Genomic DNA, 23,589 nt, shown 5'->3' on the forward strand with positions numbered 1-23,589 from the left:
AGGGGAAAGTTTCAGAACAGAAGAAAATATAAAATAAACAGGGCAAAGGGCAGGGAGAAAGTCTGGCTAACAGCGAAGTTGAAGAGATTACTTGAGCCACTTGTATCCAGACAGCCATGAGTTCCTCTGATGAGGTTCCTTCCAGCAACTGTTAGTGCCAAAGGACATGGCTAACACAAGCAGGGGACTTCTACCCAGCACCAGTGACAACTGAAGCAGCTCACAGGACCCCTGCTGTTGGGGTATTTCTGCAGCTAGAACCAAAGGAAATTAAATACATGAGTGTTGGTGAAAGGGAGGGGAAGATGATACATAAGTGCCTCTGAAATCCACCTGTCTCTAATAAGCAGCAGCATCCCACCGGATAGGGGTACAAGACTTTCTGGCACTCCAATTCAGTTAGTTGCTGATGCAATGCTCCTGGCTTCAGCTGGCTCGGGACGTGAATGCAGGATGAAATTCTGGTCATTAACAGGGTGTCCTACAAAGGTGTCACTAGGCCACTGACCCAGGGATATGCCAAGCTTCTCCCTTTTCAAGGTGGAATATTTACCTGAGGAGAGAATGCTGGGGAGATGCAAATCAGATTCGTTGCAATTGTTATATCCAACATAGGAACTGCTTTATTTTACACGATGGGTTTAGTATGGGATTGGACTTCGCACTAGAAGGCAAGGCATGCCTGGTGCCTGCCAGAGATCCCCAGAGACCTTTCAGAGATAATGCACTACTCCAGGAAACAGACAGAAGGAAGGGAATTTTGCAAAGAAGGAGGCAACTCAAACACAAAGTCAAACCAACTGAACACTAACTTTTAACTTGGTGACATCTGGCTCCAAACATTCTAGAAACTAATGAGCACAAAGACAAAACATCTATTTTTAAAGCATCAAAAAAATGTGGAGGAAGAAATCCCCACTCAATATAAAAATGTTCAAAGCAGAGAATCGTGGAAACAAATGCCGGTTCCCTAGCCAAGAAACCAGACTTCTGCCAGTACAACTCAGCAACAGCTCCTACACCACTGCTTTCCCCTCTCGGAGGGACTGATGGGCAAATGGAGATCAGCCAAGTGATTCACAATTGGTTTAAGAATATTAATAGAGATAAAACAGTTGGTGACAGGATTACCCTGCCATTCAACTAACACCTGAGTAGAGAAAGCAGTGATCCCGGTTACAGTCCACTCAGGTTCCAGCTCTAACGCTCACAGGGCAAAGGCTGCCAGAGTCCTCGCCGTTTCTGAACATATACAAAATGTCAGTATTGTAGCACTTCTACAAAACTATTTCCATAGTTACTCAGGCTGCCTTGCTTCTGTTGACAGACAAAGATCTAAATTTAGTGACTCCAGCTAAATACAAGGACTAGGAAGGTTTCCTAAACTCTAGTTAAACTTTGCTTCTTCCAGCTGTAGCATTCAGCTCTGCCAAGCAGCCATAACAATTCTCCACATCATTCCTGTCACATTGCTACAACCTTCCTCCCATGGCAGGTGTTGCTTTCATCCATCTTTTGGAGAGAAATGAGAGCAAGTGTCACTCAAAGAGTTCCTCAACTCCTGTTTTCAGTGGAGTCCCAGCTTTTTCATGGTCCGCCAGCGATCCTTAATCATCACCGAGGTGCGGTTCTCAAAGGGGAACTTTTTGCAAATGATTTTCCAGTTCCCTTCTCCAAATTTCTTCACTCCTTCTCTGATCCACTCGCTTTCCTGCACTGTCCACCTCTGCAAAAGAAGAACAAAGGAGTGACATGACTCTTACAGCACAGGTCCTATCACTTCTGCACTAAAGGCTTCTTAGCCTCCTTGGTCCCCCTTTCATCCATACTATCAGCACCTTCTTATAACATAGTTCTTACAACCCCGACACCTCCTGAAAGTGTATTTATATTTTCAATACTAGCTGCAGGCTTATTTAGGAATTACGTGGTTTCTAGAGTGTGTTTTGGTTCTTCGCCTCTTTAGCTCATTTACCTGCTGAGCAGTTCAGGAAGCAGATGCCAGCCAGGATAAGTGGCACACAGTATTTTAGGCCTCTATCACTTTCCTGGCTTTTAGTGGACAAACTTAAGCCAGGCCCTCCCAATTTAAAGATCTGTGCAACACAACTTACCCCCTCGTAAGTTCAACGCTTAGATAACGCAAGCATTGATCAAGGTACTCCAGTCCCTGAGTAAATATCATCTGTCAGTGTAGCATCTGGGAGAGTTCTCCATTCGGTGTGCATCAATCACTTGGACTCTTCTAACTGAGCTGATTCCAGAGGCTTAGAAATCTCTGAACAGCAAAAGGGATTTCCCCCTCCCAACCTTTGCTATTGCTTAATTGCTTCACTACCCCTGCAGAGCCCTGCTTTGGGCTGCTGAACGGAGCTCGAGGGCTCTATATTACCTGCTTCTTGGAACCGAGGATTGAAGAGCTGTGGCTATTTCTCCCAGGGGACCCTGCAAAATAAACCCAAGAAGAGTCATATTTCAGCATTCACCTTCTGCTGTGCATGCATCTCCCAAAGAAACTGGCTTTAGCCTGTTCGATTACAGGGAGAGAGTGGCATAGCCACCAGGGGAACACCCTTGGCCAGGGTATGGAAAACAGAAACAAATGCCTTTACTTCCTCTAGCTGCTAGAATTCCATGTACTGAAGGGACAGTTGGCCATTCTGATCCAAGCCCTGGTTACCTCATAAGAAGTGTAACTAAAGAAATATAATAACTAAGACTGTGTCAAAAGGAATTAGACTTGTCTCAGGTTAGCAAATGTGTCTAAGGGGAAAAAAAGAAAAAAAGACAGCCTAATCCGAAAAGCTTCCTCAATAGAAATCCCTGTTCATAAATGGAACCATGTTCAGGCCCCAGCAGGAAAGATCCCAGCTGTTAAACAGCATCCAGGAGAAAAGTCTGAGCTGGAATTAATTACATCTTTTGAAAAAAGCCAGCAAACGCTGATCTGCCACCCTACAACTATTAACAGGATGGAACTGCTTTTGGGCTGGGTCTCAAACTAGAATAGCAGACAATGACTGACAAGTAGTTTTATCTCAGGTCTGAAACTGTAATGAGCAGCTTCCCATTGTTTGGGCCTGCCTAAGAAAGGATATTATCTCCATTGCTGCAGTCCTATAACAGCAACCATAGGTCCAAGCTTTCCTGGGTTATGGGATTTCTAGTCTTTTGATTTCTGTCAAATATTCAAGGCAGCAGAGTGCCCCAGGGCCAACAGCACGGCTGGGACCAGCAATTAAAGCATGTGCATGGCAAAAATAGCATACTTACTCTTGTCCAGGAAGAGCTCATCTTCCTCACTCCAAGTGTCCTTTTCTTCTTGCCCATTCGAGGTGTTCCATCTTGCTTTCAGTGGCCTGAAAACACACAACACACACATTTTAATTGCAACAAGCCAGCCTGATTAACGAGGGCTGAAGTGACAGTCACTGCAGACAGCTAAATCAAACATCCAAAAGGGCCACAGACCCTGACTAATTACCTAGAGGCCACTGGTAAAACGGTCCAGGACCACCTTGGTACCAATGAGTCAAGACTAAGATCAGTGTGCAGCACTGGGAAATGCGGGAGCTTGTCTGACAGCTGGATTATGTATGTTTGCTTCACCTCCACAACACATGCATCTTAGTCCACTGCCATTGGACTGGTTTGTAGGTAAAGGGTGGCATATGTGTATGTCTGGCATTCAAAGCCACTCAATGCCATTTCAATAACTACAGTAGATTCTCTTTGGACCTTAACAGATCCCTGTATCACACACACAAGAAGCAACTGAGAGGGAACTAGTTCAGAATTAAGCAGTTGCTGCAAACTGATACAAACACCTGAGCTACCAAGAAGGTGCTGTGCATGTAGCATGAAAGAGACAATGGAATGGGGCAGGAACACTTAGCAAGGTTCACATGCTCCACAAGGCTGCTATGAAATTTTTACTACAAGCAAGGCCAGCTGGTTCCAAACCAATTATGTTCCTTATTTCTCTCGCTCACATGCATGCACTCAACTCCTTACAGGAGAAGATTCATCTGAAATCAGGTGTATTTAAAATATGTTGCAAATAGATTTGATTAGTTTTCATATTACAGCAACTACATGAAAACAAAGGCTCCCTGTTAGTGGTACTCTTGTGCATTCCGTCGCCTTGGCAGCATGCAAGCATTTTCACACAGATGTATACAAGCATTTGGGCAGGGGAAGGTTTGAAGCTAAACTTCTGAAGCAAAAGTTGACATCCTTTGTCACCAATAGCCATCACCATCAGCACTGCTGCCATTTAAAGCATTGCAACCTATCTAGAATCTTAGTCAACAACAATGGGAGGCAAGAGGCAAGGAGTCAGGGAGCTCTGGAAACATGCCAATCTTGGATGCTCCGCAGGGCACTGGGAACAGCTGTGCCTACTGAACTGCATAAAACGTTTTACACTTGTGGTGGCCAACTTCCAAGCATTTTAGTGCTTTGGCACTTAACATTTTAAGCATATAAAACCTGAAATGCTAAGCTCTAAACCAGTCTCTTTTCAAGCATGAAACTTCATGCAGCTCAGTAGGGTCTACTCTGCAATCAGTACCCTGAAGTTCTCCCAAGTCTGAGAACCTTATGGAACTGCCACGCTTGCCTCATCTCTCCTGGGGAACTCAAGTATTGCTCAGGAAAGGGAATTCCCTGCTGTTTCATTCCTGCAGATCCACAGTACTGCCTTAAGTGTGCAAAAGCAGAGGCCCTCGTCTGCACAGCCTCCAAGATGCATTAGAAGAGAACCCTGCTACACCCTCATCAAGTCCTGCAGAAAACATACATCCCAGAAGCCTGGCTCCAGAGAATGCTTTGTTCCCACACATCCATCCACTCCCCTGTCTAACTTAGAGCTAAGTCATATAATACATATACAAGGTACAAAACAAGTGTGGAAGAATTAAAGTAACTTGCATCAATATTCTATTACTCTTAAAATTCCTACATGGTTTAAATTCATCACTGACGTGAAAATTTACCTTGATCTGTCCCACAAAACATACCCACAAACTCCATCCTGTGTATTACTAACTGCAGATTTACATAGTCAGATGCATATACTGAGAAGCAGTTTGCAAAGATTTCAAGGGTCAGCATTAAGGTTATTGGAATGTAGGAGGTGAGCTTTCCCATTTCCCACGGTGCTAACCACATGTATGATCTACAGGACCAATAGAACATTTGCTTTAAACTATCAATTTCCACATTTTTGCAAAAGGGAGGGATTTTTAATGTTCTAGTTTTGCACCAATAAGGTTATATTGTTTAATGTAGCAATGTTAGCTGTATGTTCCCAAAGCATTGTGTCTGCATTAGAATACTCAGTGTCACAGGCTTCATACTTGGGACTTCTGGAAGACACACGCTGAACATGTGGCTTTTGAACAAGAGTCCTGAATGCAGAAGATACCACTGGCTCCTGGGATGAGTCTGGAGTCTCACTCAGCTCAGTACTCTGGCTGTCCTGCTCCATAATCAGTCTGCTTATAGTCAACAAGCGTTTACTCTTTGGGGGTGATTTAGGTATGTCTGAGGTCTCAGAGGTCTCCAAGGGTGAATTCTCCTCTTCTCTCTGCCTCTTGAGTCTGTGGGATACAGAAGGGGACAATTGCTTGGGGAAAGAAAAGTCTGTTTCATCCAGTTTGGTAAAGGCTGCATCAGAATCTTGGGAATTTGACAAGGTCTTGAAAGCTTCTCTCAGAGCAGAAATCCCATATGTTGTTACAGTTCCAGGCGGCTGCCTATAAAATAAATGAAGCTAAGCAGGTTACATCAACAATACAATGCTCTACTTCTCTAAAATCACAGCTGCTCCCCTCACTCTGCCACACAGCTAAGCTCCTACCAAATTCACATCTATGCAAAAGCACATCACAGACCATGAAATCAGACCTTCCCCCGTGAAATCAAGCTATTGGAGGGGATGGGGAGAGACAGGGCTGGGAGCACCCCAACCGGGGACTGCTCCCATGCACCAGGCTCCAGCTGCTAGTCCTGTCCTGTCAGGGATGGGACTTCCTCTTCCCCAGCACAGCTGCTTTCAGGGGGAGGTCAGACCCACCTCCGGGTACCTCTTCCAGCTGCAGGAAGCTCTATGGCTGCAGTCTTCAGAGCCCAGCTCTGAAGGCAGCGCAGAAGTGATGGTGGCAATCCTCTCTCTCTCTCTCTCTCCCCCCCCCCCTCGGGGTCAGGACCCCCATGGTTACAATACTGTGAAATTTCAGGTGTAAACATCTAAAAACATGATATTGACTAATTTTAAAACCCCCTGGCCATGAAATTGATCAAAATGGACAGTAAATTTGACTGCTCTGACCATTTAACAACTCTTTTCTTGTTCCTTTCTTTTCTAATAAAACCCTTTGTTTTAGATACTAAAGGATTCGCTGGCAGTGTGGTATTTTGGGTAAGATCCAGACTAGTACTGATCTGGCAATGTGGCTGGCCTCTTGGGGAATCAGAAAAACATTCTGTGTGCTGAACAGAGTTTTAAAAAACTTCTCACTATTTGCTGATTGGGAGCCAGAGAACTGGAATACAATAAAGGGGGCTGTCTGATTTCTTTTTTAGCTTTTTGATAGCCATCGTGGGAGATCAGGAGCACAGTTTGGGACTAGTTGGTGAATCTAACTTCAGTGTTAACCACCAGTTTCGGGAGAACATGCTCTCCTTTTTGCAGCCTGCCCTGACCTTGGCATTTTCAGCATCGGCTACTATAGACACCTCAGATCAAAGCATCCATCTGTTTTATCCCTCCAAAGAATGGCAAACTAAATGCCATTAACCAAACCTATGTCCTCTGAACCATGGACACACCAAAACCCTTCTGTAAACGTAAGACCCTCTCTCATTCACCACCTGTCACAAGAGGACTCCTTCCCTTCCTTTAGTCCAAACACTCACCAGGGTACTCTTCAGAAAAAAGATCAATATTTTAATTCAGAGATAGACAGCCTGGTGAAAAATCCTGAAGTAGTAGCCCCTGGGGAAGCAACAATGCACTGGCACATGGCAAAAAATTATAGCTGCCTGCACAGAGTGAAACCAGTGGGTGCTACAATTCAGAAGCAAAATTCTGGCCAACTTCATTCACCATATGTGGTCAGATTTCCTCTCCACATTGCAAATGCATCACCATCGCTGCTCACCTCCCAGAGTCCTTTGAAGACATTTCCACAGAGTCTGGAGCCGCTGCTGGTGGTTGCTTAGCTACTTCCATAGAGTCTGGAGCCGCTGCTGGTGGCTGCTTAGCTACTTCCACAGAGTCTGGAGCCACTGCTGGTGGCTGCTTAGCTACTTCCACAGAGTCTGGAGCTGCCGCTGGTGGCTGCTTAGCTACTTCCACAGAGTCTGGAGCCGCCGCTGGTGGCTGCTTAGCTACTTCCACAGAGTCTGGAGCCGCCGCTGGTGGTTGCTTAGTTACTTCCACAGAGTCTGGAACTAATGCCAGCTTCTTAGTTTCATCAATATATTCTGACTTCAAAGTGTTTTTCGCCATCTTTGACAGGAAGAAAGCGCATAATAATTACAAAGAGAACTCCATGGAACTGCATCTATTTTACTCCCATTCCACAGGCATGGAACATTATTTAATTAAGTGCACATTCCCTGCAATTACTTGCTGTTCTATGATCAAGGTGCTATTTGGTATATTGGACATAAGATAACAACTGTGGTCATTTGTCAGGTGTTTTGCAGTAGTTATATGTGCAGAGTTAAGTTATCTTGATTAAGAACTATAATAATGACCAAGTAATTTTATAGCATGGAACCTCGAGAGGGTCTGAATTTTAAATGCTAAAAATGTATTCCCTTGGTGCTCTGGTCCCAAAACTTTAGAGCCAGACACGTGTATCTGACTTCTGAGTACAAGTCAAAAATATTACATGTCAATAAAACAAAGAAACAAATTGGTAACTTCTTTCCAATTCATATAATTTGAGACTATTGTATCATTATAAAAGTTATCTGCACCTCTGTGAGCCAGAGATTGTATTCTAAGTGCACAGAGGTGGTTTACCAAGTTTCCCCAAGGATCTACAATCATGGGAGGTGATTACAGCACATCCTGGGACAGGTAAACACCACCAATGCAGTATAACCCCAAAGGATTTTACAAATAGTGGATCAGACCAGTTTCCAGAGGCCCAGGAAACAAAGAAAGGCTTTCGGTACAAAAGGTGAACTTGAAGCGGGGGATTGGGGAGTTGTTCTTGACCTGAAAACTGACCTGAACTGACCAGAGGGCAAGCCTGCTGGAAGGGTTTGAAGGACTTTGACTCTTACCAGACTCTCATGAGAAAGACGAGTGGCTTCTGGTGAGCTTAATATGCACTTAAACTTTTGACGGTTTTATGACAAGTTTTCCTCTGTAATTCTTTTGTTCTTAAATAAACGTACTTTGCTTTGCGAAGGCTAGCTGGTTCCTTGTCCTTCAGGAAATAGAGTGAAACCATGGGTGGGGAGCTAGGTCAGACTGCTGGGATAGTCACAGAGAAATGCAAGCCTAAATCCCAGATCAGAAGGGAGAGTGTCACAAGTCCCTGCCTATAGAGAGGTGACAGTTGGAGGCCTGAGACCTAAGGGTGTATCCCTTGAACAGAGTATGGAGGGGTTAGAGGTGACATGCATCACATGCCATTTTTCTGCAGACTCTGAGGGGTGACGGCTGGGTGGGGCTGAAATGTGGGTAGCCAGGATAGACACATACGGTCAAGAGAAAGGGCTCTGAATCCTCCAGGTAGGTCTCCAAGAACTGGAACGCACTCTGCTGAAAAGTCTTGTAGGAAAAATTTCGGATCATCATATGAGACAAATTCTTCTCACGGATAATGCTGAGCAACTCTGTCCTCAGTTTCTAATCAAGAGGCAAGAACATTCTGAATATGTACAAATTATACAAGTTACAAATGCAGGAGCTGGGGGTTTGCATGGAGAGGAGACTTCCCCACTGACACTACAACATTATCAGCTAATTTACACTGATCTAAATTAGGAAGCAAAAGCCTAAAAAGTTTGGAGTCTGTGTCAGCATTGCCAACTACACTCGCTTTCAGGGCCGGACAATGCAATGCTAGCAGCAGACAGAAGCAAAGAAAAGGAAATACATGTTTGGGAACATATTGCACAGCCAACAAGATACTCCATCTCACGCCCCAAAAACTCACATAATCAAACTCACCTGGGTGCTGGGATCCTTTGCCATGTTTTTTTTCAGAATTTTTGAGGCTTTATCAAATTCTCTCTTTTTAATACAAATGATAACAGCCTAGAGAGGAAAAAGAGGATCTCTGTTGTAACAATTCAACCACATCACCTAAATCAGCTTCACAAACAGGGGGAGGGATAGTTCAGTGGTTTGAGCATTGGCCTGCTAAACCAAGGGTTGTGAGTTCAATTCTTGAGGGGACCGTTTAGGGATCTGGGGCAAATATTGGGGATTGGTCCTGCTTTGAGCAGGGGCTTTTGGACTAGATGACCTCCTGAGGTCCCTTCCAACCCTGATATGCAAAATGCAAAACAAAGTCTGTGATGTTCCTTCCAAACACTATCCAAGTAACATGGAAATAATGCTGTTTGCAAACACGTTAATGAGCTGCTAACCTGAAATGCTACTATCCCATTAATGCAAGGTTACAATTAAGGACTGCGTTACCTGATTTTCATTTGTATGGTGCCATTCAATTAATCTACATTTACAATAAGTATTTTGCTGGACACCCCTGAAGTTTGAGAACCCATCAGTTCTCACTAGATTTCCTTGGCTTAATTTTAAACAAACAAACAGCCTTCTACAGGACCAGAGTTACCCGGCATGTCAATACTAAAAGAAGCGGACGTGGCCCCTCCCCAAAGAGCTTACAAGTGAAGGTAGACAGCATGTGGATGTAGGAAGGGGGAGAAAACGTGCCAAAGACATTTTGATGAGGCTTTGCAAGTGTCTTGTAGCCTCAGGTTTGTTTATTGTAGTATAATATGCAATAAAACATCATAGTTACATTTTACATACATCATACATGCAAACTTTATCCCAGGCCAGCAAATTGAACAGACCAGTTTGCAGGGGATGACTAGTTGCAATAGCAAGTTTTTAGGAGGGATTCTTAGACTCTAAGAGCATTCTGGTTCTACATTTAAAAGGTCCTCCAGTAAAAAGAAGCAAGAAAGGATGCATTATTTCTAATATATTCAATAGAGAAAATGGTAATAGCAAAAATAAAGTTCAGCTTTTCAGTTCACCTTTAATAGAGTTACAGATCCTGATAGGTTACTATCTTCCTAACAGAAAGCTCCCGGAAGTAAGGCAAATTATGGAGGGAAGACCTGAGAAGGGATAACTGCCCTCAGTGTAAGGGAAGCTTTTTTCTTTTAGCTAGATTAAAGCTTATAAAACTCTAAATTATTTGAATGAAAAAGGAGAACTTGACCCTTACAGCTTGTTTCACCATTTTTCTAACAGATTCCATTGCCACCTCAGACACAGGAAATTCTCTTTCAATCAGCTCCAGCACACCGATTGCCGATTCAAGAGGGGTGAGCTCTGACTCTGTATCAAAGGTGCAATCTACAATTAAAAGAAACAATTCATTCCTATTGGTTTTAAAACAGACACACAAATCTACCTGAGCCCAAGAAATCCTCCACAGGAAGCAGCCAAAACAAGTAGGCTCGGATTTGCTCAGTTAGGCCACTAATGCTGCAGTAACTGACAAGCAGAGAACAGCACACACAAAAAAATTATGATCAAGAAAGGATGTCTAAGGTATGAGAGATCCTCAAAAAGAAACATGACAGTTGGTGAGTTTGAAATTAAAAGCAATAACCATTATGAGCTGAGTATGTGGAGGTTTGCTTTACTTTATACTATAAAGAGAAAAATCAGGAATTAACATACTGAATAAAAGTTACATAAGACTACACTAATGCAGTTTAAATGCTCAAACATCAAGAAATTAAAAAGTTAAGTTCTTGCCCTAATATTGAAAGGACATTTCTGTCAGATCAAATTTGATCCCCAAGTTTTGCTCAAGTATAACTAGATCTACGACTGATATATGTGGTTGCTTTACTTAATGTTTTAATTCCAAGTGAAAGCAAAAACAAAGCCTTCTTCACAGAGTTTTCACTCAAACATTGTGTTCTTGTTCTACTACAGGAGAAATGAAGAATGAAATTGATTTACCTATACATTGTTTGTAAAAGAAAGTGGAAGGGACTTTGTTCCAGATGACAGAGATAGAAAATATAGAATCCCTGCAAAGAAGCCAGGTTTTTCTTAAACAAAAACTTTTGTTTGGGTTTTAGGCTCTTAACAACAGAATGTTTGATGTTTACCCCACATGTTGCCTTCAAGTGACAATGCTAAACAAGAAAAAAGAAAAGAAATCGTACTTCAGTCTGAAAGTTTTACCTATTATTGTTCGATTCCTATACCTGAAAAGAGTGAAAATTACTTCGTTATTTCCCAGTTTGTTTACCCTGCACATTAACTTCCCTTTGAGAAGACGTGCATCTGAAAAAGTGGGTATTCACCCACAAAAGCTTATGCTCCAATAAGTCTATTAGTCTATAAGGTGCCACAGGACTCTGCTGCTTTTACAGATCCAGACTAACACGGCTACCCCCTGATACCTTTGAGAAAAGTCACTTTTGACTATTTTGGTTCTGGTCAGATGCACTATCCCTACTATTATCAGGCCCATGCCCTCTCCTTTGCAGAAAAGACCCTTATAAATAAAAAAAACACAAGCAGATTATTTCAAGGAATTATAACAGAAGTTTCAGAAGCCTTTATCCAAACCTGAACTCCAATTTTAAAAAATCCAAATCGACCAGATAGTTTTCCTGGGCCAAACAGTAGATAAAAACGGATTTAAACAGAACGGTCCCGCGCTGCACGGTGCAGAGGCAATACAGTGAGGTGAATGCGATTTTGGGAACAGGGCTGAGCACCAGTAAGACGAACTGTGGCGCTTTTCTCTCCTACCGAGGTTCTCTCCCTCCTCAATTCTTGAAAGAAACTGCATAATCCGGAGCAGCCGGGAGATTTCAGGCTCCTTAACCAGGGGCCGCAGCAGCAGAGCTGGAGAGAGAGAGAAGACGACAGAGAGCTCGGGGCACCCAAGTCAGAAACGCCGCCGCCGCCGCCGCCGCCCCCTCCCCCCCGGGCGGGCCCCTCACCCTGCATCACGTCGCGGAACTCGCGGAAGTCCCGGTTCCGACGGGCCCGATAGGCCCCCACGGCCTGGTGGAAGTAGAACTGCAGCACCCAGCGGTTCACTGTCTCCTCGGGGGCGCGGAGCCCCAGCGCCCCCTTCCCAGCCGCCATGGGCCCCCGCCGGCTCCGGGAGACCCGTCCGCGCCCGCCGGCCATCCCGCAGCAGGATTCGGAAGTGACGCGCACAGCACGACGGAAGTGACGGCATCGCGGCGCGGCGCGGCGCGGCGCGGCCCTCTGCCCTCCTGAGGGAAAGCGAGCGCCCCCTACGCGGCCTCCTCTTATTGCTCAGCGGGGCCCGGGACGACTCCACGGACCGGCATGCATTGCGGCGGGCGGCTCCCCACCCGCCCCGCATCTCCCGGCCTGCCCTGCGTCGTTCGCCCCCTGCTGGCCCGGCGGAGCCATGCAGTCCCCGGCTGGGTGCGCAAAGCCCAGGCGCCCGGCCAGTCCGGCCCCACGGAGGGGGATTTAAGCCCATGTTCTGCGTGGGAACCGGGTCCCGCCCGCGGGCCCAGCCCAGCGGTGCACCGGAGCCGGTTCCACGGGGTACAACCGGCTTCTAAATTTAACCACCGGCCAAAAGCGGCGCCTTAGGCGCCGACTCCCTGGGCGCTCCGGGGGGAAATTGGGTTGGTGCAGACCCCCCCGGCCCCAGCTCACCTCTGCTCCGCCTCCTCCGCTGAAGGCGCTGCCCCGTTTCTGCCCCCGGCGCCCCACGAATCAGCTGGTGGCGCGGGAGGCCAGGGCAGGCTGAGAAGCAGGCGACGGCTTCGCACTCAAGCCGACGGAGAGGTGCGAGGAGGGCCTCCCGCGCCGCAGCAGGTAACCCGCTCCCTGCCCCAGCTCACCTCCGCCTCCCTGGGCCTGAGCGGGAAGCCACGGCCTGCTTCTCAGCCTTCCCCGGCTTCCCGCCGAACAGCTGATTCGCGGCGGGGGGGAGAAGCAGAGCTGCACGGAGGAGGCGGAGTGGAGATGAGGTGAGCTGGGGCCAGGCGCGGGGTGGGGAGCTCTGCACCCACCACATTTTCCCCGTGGGTGCTCCAGCCCCGGAGCACCCAGGGAGGAAGCACCTGAAGTGCCACTTTTAATGTGATCAGTGGGGGGAGCAGCCGCTCCCCCTCCTCCCCCCCAGCTATGCTCCCCTGCCCCTAGGAGCCAGAGGGACCTGCCGGATGCTTCCTGGGAGCTGCCCCAGGTGAACATCTCCGGGACTCCCCACCTCGGCCCCCAGCAGGTGCCTCTGGCTCTTAAGGGTGGGGTGGGCACCCACTACGGTGGCCCACAAGACCCTCCTACCCAGTTCTGGGGGCAGTGAGGGGAGGGGGGTGGATGGGGCAGGGGTCCGGGGGGGGCGTCAAGGAACGGGGGGGATTGGATGGGGCAGAAGTGCTGGGGGGCGTGAGTGGGCAACGACCTCCTCGTGGGGTGAGGAGGGAACCCGTTGTTAAGATTTTGGCAGCTCATCATTGGTCCAGCCCTTCCCCATCCCGTTATCGGGCCTGGTCCGCACAATAAGAGCCCCTGCCTGCAAACAGACCAGCCCAAGTCCATCCCTGGTGCTGCACCCGCAGGGTCCTTTGGGGATCACTCAGCCTATTGCCCCCACCATTCACTCCTCAGGAGTATCAGCCACCCTCCTTTCCTCTGTCCTGTGGAGCTGAGGAAAGGGGACCTGCGACCCCTGCCCGGTCTGTGCCCTGATTAAAAGCGGCTCCACACTTTGTAATTGCCTTGGTTCCAGCTTCCTTATACACATAACTACAAGTTGGCTAAAAGCATTCTCCTAATTGCTAGTAACAAATTAATGACGATTGAAAAGCTTTTTCAACATATAAAAGCAGGAACTGACTGGCCACCTCTTTCTCTTAACTGTCCAGAATATAGTAACAAAAACTCAGAGGCCCAGAAAATATTGTCTTCCCTTGACATCATCCTTTTGAGTCCCATTAATAATCTTGGATGAACTATGTTTGAGTCTTGCTTATGTACCACCCTCAGTTTGAAGTTGTGCTACTAAGGTACACCCACATCTTGAATACTGGGTGCAGATGTGGTCACCCCACCTCTTAAACAATCTGTTGGAATTGGAAAAGGTTCAGAAAAGGGACACAAAAATGATTAGGGGTTCAGAATGGCCTCCGTATAAGGAGAGATTAATAAGACTGGGACTTTTCAGCTTGGAAAAGAGACGGCTAAGGGGAGATATGGTTGAGATCTATAAAATCATGACTGGTGTGGAGAAAGTAGATAAGGAAGTGTAATTTACTACTTATAACACAAGAAGTAGGGGTCACCAAATGAAATTAATAGGCAGCTGGTTTAAAACAAAAAAAAAGGAAGTATTTCTTCCCACAACACACAGTCAACCTGTGGAACTCCTTTCCAGAGGAGTTGGACTTTATTGCGAAGGCCAAGACCATAACGGTTAAAAAAATAACTAGATAAATTCATGTAGGATAGGTCCATCAACGGCTGTTAGCCAGGATGGGCAGGAATGGTGTTCCTAGCCTCTGTTTGCCAGAAGCTGGGAATCAGCGACAGGGGATGTGTCATAAATATAAAGGGAAGGGTAAACACCTTTAAAATCCCTTCTGGCCAGAGGAAAAACCCTTTCACCTGAAAGGGTTAAGAAGCTAGGATAACCTTGCTGGCACTTGACCAAAATGACCAATGAGGAGACAAGATACTTTCAAAGCTGGAGGGGGGAAAAACAAAGGTTCTCTCTGTCTGTGTGTTGTTTTTTGCCAGGAACAGAACAGGAATGGAGTCTTAGAACTTAGTAAGTAATCTAGTTAGATACGCGTTAGATTGTTTTGTTTAAATGGCTGATAAAATAATTTGTACTGAATAGAATGTATGTTCCTGTTTTTGTGTCTTTTTGTAACTTAAGGTTTTGCCTAGAGGGATTCTCTATGTTTTGAATCTGATTACCCTGTAAGGTATTTACCATCCTGATTTTACAGAGGTGATTCTTTTACTTTTTCTTCAATTAAAATTCTTTTTTTAAGAACCTTTTTTTTTTCATTGTTCTTAAGATCCAAGAGTTTGAGTCAGTCTGTGTTCACCTATGCAAATTTGTGAGGATTTTTATCAAGCCTTCCCCAGGAAAGGGGGTGTAGGGTTTGGGAGGATTTTGGGGGGAAAGACGTTTCCAAGCGGGCTCTTTCCCAGTTATATATTTGTTAGGCACTTGGTGGTGGCAGCAATAAAGTCCAAGGGCAAAAGGTAAAATAGTTTGTACCCTGGGGAAGTTTTAACCTAAGCTGGTAAAAATAAGTTTAGGAAGTTTTCATGCAGGTCCCCCCATCTGTACCCTAGAGTTCAGAGTGGGGAAGGAACCTTGACAAGATGGATCGCACGATGATTACCTGTTCTGTTCATTCCCTCTGGGGCACCTGGCATTGGCCACTGTTGGTAGACAGAATACTGGCTAGATGGACCTTTGGCCTGACCCAGTAGGGCCGTTCTTATGTACTACCCTTTCACATATTCTTAAATGCAAATGAAGAAAGAGAGAAAGCAGTAACACTCTCTAGCATACTATACAATAGTGCTCACTCAAACCTGAAGATATCCTAGCTTCATCCTAATTTCTTCATAGATCTCGTTCTCTTCTAATTTAGTATATTTGGTGGTATTGTAAATTCATCTTTCATTGACAACAACTCTTCTTCTTCCCTTCACATATAATATTCCTTCCAGGAATCTTGGAAACTGAACTCACTTTAGGAGGATCAAGTTCCCTCTTTTGTTCCTAATGCAAATCCTATCTGAAGATGTCTTCCTTTCAGTATTCCAGTTAACATACTGCAGCATTTATTCCCATCGACAAATAATTTATGTGAGTGATTTAGTTTATAACATTACAGCCAATGACTGCCTTGCCTTCATTATTTCCTTTCTTGTTTTCAATCCCAACATTCTTTTTCTGTTAGATTCCTTTCCTATGTGATGCCAGTTCTAATCCCCCAGTAGACCTAAATTATCTCTTTGGTGTGAATCTCCTATAAAAACATTTCCTGTTGCAAACAATAACCCTACATAGATTCCTAGTGCTTAACAGTGACTGCTCTTTGAAGCACTGCACTGATAGGCTCCAAAAAAGATTGTTCATCCATTTCTAGTCAGTTAGAAAAGTCATTACAAATGGGAGTTCTGTTTGGCTTTCAGGACATCCACACCCTTTCCCTCCTCTTCAGGGGCTCACTAGAAGAGAAAGAGGAGGAAAAACGAACAAGAAAAATTTAATGTGTGTCAAATGGAAAACAATAAAACTGGGAGGGAAAGAAATGCTATTGGCAAACAAACAAAGGAAAGTAAAAATAATTAAAATCTGCAAGAGCAAGAGGATGATGTGTTTTCACCTCTGGATTGAGTTGAGTGACCTCTACAGTGTATACACAGTCATGGGGCAGTTAGAATGGAACTAATTATAACCTGATTGTCACAAGGTTAATTTGTTCGAATGCAGCACTGAAGGGTTAGGAAGGATACAGAGAAATCTACAGATCCATACTGTGTCCTCTTCTGCGAGACAGCATGACAGAATGATACAGTTTGCTTAGGGTCCCTTACCGTATAAAATGGGCAAGAGCTAATTGAGCAATCCAGGTGACTCGGGTCTCAACCCATAAAACCATGGCACAACAGCTGATCAGTTTGGTATTAGTGAGCTGAACTGGCTACTCATGATCCGAGGGAGACATTATTAGCAAGGGAAAACATCTGTAAGATTGTTACTCTAACTTTTTAAAATACATTCTAGCTGGTTTGTCAGCAGAGCAGGTCTATTTGCAATACTAGAAAAGACAGGATGCCCACCAACTCTGTTAAGTCTTATACGTTCATTCCACAACAACATGAGAGCAACTGTCCAGTTTGACGAGTCCACTTCGGACAGCTTTGGGATGAAAAGTGGAGTGAAGCAAGGATGTGTTCTTGTCCCTACGCTCTTTGGAATCTTCTTCTCAGTACTCTTGAACTGTGCATTTAAGGACATGAAAGATGGAGTATATCTTCACACAAGTTCAGATGGGAAACTCTTCAACCTGTCCCGACTTAAGTCAAAGACCAAAGTCAAAAAGGTGCTAATCAGGGAACTTCTATTTGCTGATGATGCTGCCCTCATAGCACAGGCACCAAATTTCTAATCTGCCAGGAGGAGGGGAGAGGACGGGAGGCTTCCCTCTGGCCCCGCCAAGACCCCACCCCCACTCCACCTCTTCCCCAAGGCCCCACCCCCACCCTGCTTCTTCCCACCCCCACCCCTTCCCCACGCATTTCCGCCCCCTCCCCGAAACACGCTGCTCCCTCGCTCCTCCCCCGTTCCCTCATGGGCCTCCTGATGCCGCAAAACAGCTGATCTGCGGCAGGCACTAGGTGCTGGGAAGAAGGGGGAGCTGCTGATTGGTGGGTCCCGCTGGCGGGCAGGAGGTGCTGGGGGGAGAGGAAGGTTTTGGAAGGGGAGCTGCTGGTGGGTGTTGAGCATCCACCATTTTTTTCCTGTGGGTGCTCCAGCCCTGGAGCACCCACAGAGTCGGTGCCTATGCCTAACAGCCCACAATGAAGATCTACTACAAGAACTCATGGACCACCTTTCAAGTGCCTGTCAGGCATTAGCTCTCACCATCAGTATCAAGAAAATGGTTGAATTAGGGGATTCCACAAGGAGCCCAATTCAGCTCTGGGTTTAATTTGGACCATAGAGTGTACAAAATGTGGACCAGAAAACTGGAATAACAGACTCCAAGACATCACTCCCAGGTTATGAAGGCGCCTTTGTTCAATCTAATGTCTCACTCTGAGACATGCACTTATCTTACCACTGCTGCATGCCTTGGACTCTAATTCCTTATTATATAGCATTGAAGTTGTTTTTATACAATGAGGTAACAAGATAAAATAAGCAATCATCACTGTAATCTATTTAGGCACCATTAATAATCCCAGCCATTTAGAATGGGTTCATTTAATTAGCACACTCATAAAGGACATTGTAAGACGTGGATTTGGGCATCTACGGAAGACATGCATCTTGACTCAATGAAGTGGGTCCTCTTAGCAGCCTGTAGATATCCAACCTTGAATGAGGAACTTGTCAGTAGGGATGTCATTTCTGAAAAATTCAGGCGGGGGAGGATAAAATTGTGTCAGCACACATAATATGATATGTGATTATATTATTGTCACACTGTCTGGAGTGGCTCATGAACACGGGTGCCAACCTCAGGGCAGACTGTCAGGAAATAAGGCACAAACCCCAAATTGGTTATATGTTCTATAATTGGATTTCACCAACCAAGAAACAAGTGTGAACTCCACAAACACTATAACAGCCTTATCATGGAGTCACAGATGGACCCCTTGGACACTCCAGTCTATCTTTCCACCCAGGCAAACCTGACTCATAGACAGATGGTCCCTTATATGAAAAATCACAAGAGTATTCAGGTTACTCCAAGTCCCAAAGGACCAGCCACTTATCCCAGGTCAATTGTACCCCAGTTCTCTCACCAAAGACAATGCTTGTAGCCAATCCAGTAATAAACTAACTAAAGATGTATTAACTAGGAAAAGGAAATGAGAGTTATTTACAAGGTTAAAGCAGGTAACATAGACACACAAATGAGTTGCAGTCTTAAATTCCAAACTATAACAGAAACTTCTATAATAAGCAAACTCCATATGTCCATCAGGCAAAGCAACTAGGGGCTTTTGTTTCAGAGTAGCAGCCGTGTTAGTCTGTATTCGCAAAAAGAAAAGGAGTACTTGTGGCACCTTAGAGACTAACAAATTTATTAGAGCATAAGCTTTCGTGAGCTACAGCTCACTTCATCGGATGCATTCCGATGAAGTGAGCTGTAGCTCACGAAAGCTTATGCTCTAATAAATTTGTTAGTCTCTAAGGTGCCACAAGTACTCCTTTTCTTTAGGGGCTTTTGCTTAGTGATTCTTACTCCTTTAGAGGGCAAGCAGCAAAAAAAAAACAAGTTTCTCTGTGTCAGGGATTTTTCTACAACTACAATACCCACCTGCTGAAGTGAGGAAACAGATTGACAGAGCCAGAAGAGTACCCAGCAGTCACCTACTACAGGACAGGCCCAACAAAGAAAACAACAGAACGCCACTAGCCATCACCTTCAGCCCCCAACTAAAACCTCTCCAACGCATCATCAAGGATCTACAACCCATTCAGAAGGACGACTCATCACTCTGACAGATCTTGGGAGACAGGCCAGTCCTTGCTTACAGACAGCCCCCCATTCTGAAGCAAATACTCACCAGCAACCACACACCAGAACCACTAACCCAGGAACCTATCCTTGCAACAAAGCCCGTTGCCAACTCTGTCCACATATCTATTCAGGGGATACCATCATAGGGCCTAATCACATCAGCCACACTATCAGAGGCTCGTTCACCTGCGCATCTACCAATGTGATATATGCCATCATGTGCCAGCAATGCCCCTCTGCCATGTACATTGGCCAAACTGGACAGTCTCTACGTAAAAGAATGAATGGACACAAATCAGACGTCAAGAATTATAACATTCAAAAACCAGTTGGAGAACACTTCAATCTCTCTGGTCACTCGATCACAGACCTAAGAGTGGCTATCCTTCAACAAAAAAGCTTCAAAAACAGACTCCAACGAGAGACTGCTGAATTGGAATTAATTTGCAAACTGGATACAATTAACTTAGGCTTGAATAGAGACTGGGAATGGATGAGTCATTACACAAAGTAAAACTATTTCCCCATGTTATTTCTCCCCCCCCACCCCACCCCACCCCCCCACTGTTCCTCGGATATTCTTGTTAACTGCTGGAAATAGCCTACCTTGCTTGTCACCATGAAAGGTTTTCCTCCTTTTCGCCCCACTGCTGCTGGTGATGACTTATCTTAAGTGATCACTCTCCTTACAGTGAAACCTCTGAAACCTCTCCTTACAGTGTGTATGATAAACCCATTGTTTCATGTTCTCTGTGTGTGTATATAAATCTCCCCTCTGTTTTTGCCACCAAATGCATCCGATGAAGTGAGCTGTAGCTCACGAAAGCTTATGCTCTAATAAATTTGTTAGTCTCTAAGGTGCCCACAAGTACTCCCTTTTCTTTTAGGGATTTTTCTCTCTTTCTCCCCAGAGCCCAACTGATGGGATGAGTTCATATGCAGGTCTCCTCTTCCTGGAAGGGGTGAGGAGTGCAATTAACAAAGTCTTTGTTCTTTTGATGTTTCACAATAGCTCACTTGGTTTCAAAGACATTCTTGTTGGGCAGGACTTTACATCTTCTGTAGGAAGCCACCATTTGCATTACAGATGGTTCCTTTCCTGTTTGATGAGGTTTACCTTGCAAACATTTGCTATTGCTTTATAACATGGTGTACAGATGAGTGAGATTATGCAGCATCATACAAGTTATTCAGAAGTACGGCTCATGGTCTGTCACGGAATTCATGGATTCCGTCACTTTCTGAGACCTCTGTGACTTCTGCAATGGCCCGTATGGCTGACCCCAGTGCCACCCAAGTAGCCAGCTCAGGGACAGCCACACCGGCTGCTGCTGGAGTGGCTCTGTAGCCAGCCACTTGGGCAGCCCCACAGCTAGCTGCACCGGCCACTGCTTGGGTGGCCCAGGGCAGTGGGCCCTGGGGACCACCCAAGCAGTGGTCCCTGGAGCAGCCAGAACAGCAGCTGCTCCAGCAGCCCCCGGCAACGGTCCCTGGGTGGCCAGAGCAGCTGCTGCTCTGACGGCCCCCGGAAGCTGGTGCTACTGGCCCTGCCCCCTCCCAGCAGCGGTGTGCCCCTCACAGCAGTGACCCCTTGGGGTGCTCCCCACAGTAGCAGCCACCCAAGATTTAGTCTGGGGGTATTTATAGAATAAGTCATGGACAGGTCATGGGCCATGAATTTTTATTTACCGCCCATGACCTGTCCATGACTTTTACTAAAAGTACCTGAGACTAAATCGTAGCTTTATGCATAAGGCCTAAACACCAAACACATTCTTACATCTCTAATATCTATCTTAACAATATAACAGACAGGAGAGTCAGACTGGTTTCCAGCTATGCATTTGTCAGTGTTCAGTGAGGCCTGGGGCCATGCCATGAGCTGGGACTTGGTCTGCCAGCATCATAATTATATCCTGCAAAGCTGCAGGGGGCAGGACTGGAAGAGATAATGGAGCATATAGACCTATGAAAAATCTATACCAACTCCTCCAACACATAGCAAATGACTCCCCTGCTAGTCAGATCCCTAAACTAAGCAGTGTTAGGCCTGATTAGCATGTAGATGGGAAATAACCACAGAAATCCCCAGTGTGCTTCAAGAAGTGGTGTTGGTTATAGAATACGTGACATTCTTCCCTCTGTATGAGAGCTGAACCCCATTGCTCAGCCTGGTGTTGAAGAAAGACCCTAGTACTGTTGGAGTACTTATTTCTGGAGGAAGGTCTGAGCCACTTTATGGTAACTAAAAATCCCCAGACAGTTTTTGCCAAGATAGAAATGTTAGTCTTGGTGTGCCAGTCAAATTCCAGCTCAGGTAAATTACTCTCTGGTTGACCTAACTTGCTCTAATAGTTTCAGCTAGCCAAAGTACCCACGAACAATTAGGGTGTGTGCTGCGCTGCACTTCATCCTAGAGGGCAGTGAAGTTTCACACAAAGTCTGCAAAGCACTTTAATGTCTCATTTTTAAAGGACCTATAGAAATGTAAGAAATTATTTGCTCCAGAACATCTCTTAACAGCCCAGAATCATTATCAATCCCCCACCAAATAAAGGTTTGGTTTTCTCTATGGAAAAAAAAAAAAACAACAAGGCCCCAAAACCCAACCTCAGCAGGGAGGAACAAATCACAGCCATGTTTGTGCTTTTTATCCCAACTGCTTGATTTACGAGCCCCAGTGCAATAATTAGAGATGAAAGAAAACATTCCAGAGGCCAAGACCTGCACATTGCTGATGTCTCATGCCTGCCTTTCTGCCTGAGTTACTGTAATGGGGACGGGAAACAAAACAGGAAAATTACAAGGAACATACTGGTCACCAGAGGCTTCTTTCTCTCTTATCATTTACTGAGCACCAGCTGTGTGTACAAAACAGAGGAAAATAATCCCTGCACTAACGTGTGTGTTATCTAGACAGACGAATGACAACGTTCAGGCTCCCATAGGTGTCTAAGGACGGTAAGGAGTAATAGTGGCCAAAGGATGAGTTTATTGCTTTATTTTGCTATTTTATTTTAGGCATATAAATATGGAAGAACTCAATGTGTCTGATTAGGGTGGGATGTCTAAGAGTATGTCTGAAGTGTTTGAAAGGGGAAAAGGTGGATGTTCGTTGCACTGGACTGGAAAGGATGATGAGAGAGGGGACTAGAGAGGCTGCAAGCGATAACAGTTTTCATTCTGTATATAAATGAAGACAAGATAGAGTTATAACTTGCTTGCTCCACAGGACTCTGCACTACAACACAGGAGCTCACACACATGGCTCCACAAAGAAGCTCTGGACAAAATGTGCCCCTGTAGTGCAGGCACTTACCACAGTGATAGAAAGGGTTCTTCCATTGACCTCTCCACGGGGCGGCGACTAGGTCAACAGAAGAATTATTCCGTACACCTAGTGGCATCTACACCAGGAGCTAGGTCAGTTTAAATACATTGCAGAGTGTGAAATTTTTCACGGCCCTGAGTGATATAGTTAAGCTGACCTAATTTTGTTGTGTAAAACAGCCCTTAGTATTTTGTGCCAGCAGAGCACAGAATAAGAATTATGATAAAGGTCTATATAGTAATTGTCAGGCACAAGGAAATCTGATGCATTAATACAGGAGAGCAGCTTCCTTTGGACAGATACAGTGTAGAACCTGTTTGAGTAGCAGCCGTGTTAGTCTGTATTCGCAAAAAGAAAAGGAGTACTTGTGGCACCTTAGAGACTAACAAATTTATTAGAGCATAAGCTTTCGTGAGCTACAGCTCACTTCATCGGATGCATTTGGTGGAAAAAACTTTTTTCCACCAAATGCATCCGATGAAGTGAGCTGTAGCTCACGAAAGCTTATGCTCTAATAAATTTTAGTCTCTAAAGTGTAGAACCTGAGCACTTGTCTAGGCCTAAACATTAGCTCAACCTAGCTGAATAGCTCAGGGCTGTGAAAAGTATCACATCCTGTGCAATGCAGCTTGCCTGAGGAAAACATTTATCCACCCCAGCAGATATCAAAGGATAGTAAGAATGTGCCATTCTGATGAGTGCTATAAATGGGTTTAATACATAACTCCCTGTTCCTGGAGGAGTAGAGGGATAGACGATACACTGTAAGAGCAGAAAATTGGTCT

General features: G+C 45.3%; 1 protein-coding gene across 4 annotated transcripts; it reads right to left on the reverse strand.

The window, feature by feature from the left end:
- Positions 1-600: 600 nt before the first annotated feature.
- TERF2 (telomeric repeat binding factor 2) lies at positions 601-12,464 on the reverse strand. Of its 4 annotated transcripts, none has more exons than XM_043495452.1 (10): positions 12,199-12,456; positions 12,005-12,100; positions 10,452-10,582; positions 9,200-9,286; positions 8,729-8,875; positions 7,167-7,516; positions 5,340-5,603; positions 3,274-3,359; positions 2,393-2,445; positions 601-1,726 (listed from the first exon to the last, which is right to left on the reverse strand). In XM_043495452.1, the coding sequence occupies exons 1-10, from the start codon at positions 12,389-12,391 to the stop codon at positions 1,568-1,570; spliced, it is 1,566 nt and encodes a 521-aa protein (XP_043351387.1). In that variant the 5' UTR covers positions 12,392-12,456; the 3' UTR covers positions 601-1,567. The 4 variants fall into 4 exon arrangements, with proteins under 4 accessions (XP_043351387.1, XP_038224713.1, XP_043351386.1 ...); XM_038368785.2 differs by having other exon boundaries at positions 5,361-5,759; positions 12,199-12,453; XM_043495451.1 differs by lacking the exon at positions 12,005-12,100 and having other exon boundaries at positions 5,340-5,759; positions 12,199-12,461.
- Positions 12,465-23,589: the final 11,125 nt, after the last annotated feature.

This window comes from Dermochelys coriacea, chromosome 12, assembly GCF_009764565.3.
Source record: "Dermochelys coriacea isolate rDerCor1 chromosome 12, rDerCor1.pri.v4, whole genome shotgun sequence".
Taxonomy (NCBI): Eukaryota; Metazoa; Chordata; order Testudines; family Dermochelyidae; genus Dermochelys; species Dermochelys coriacea.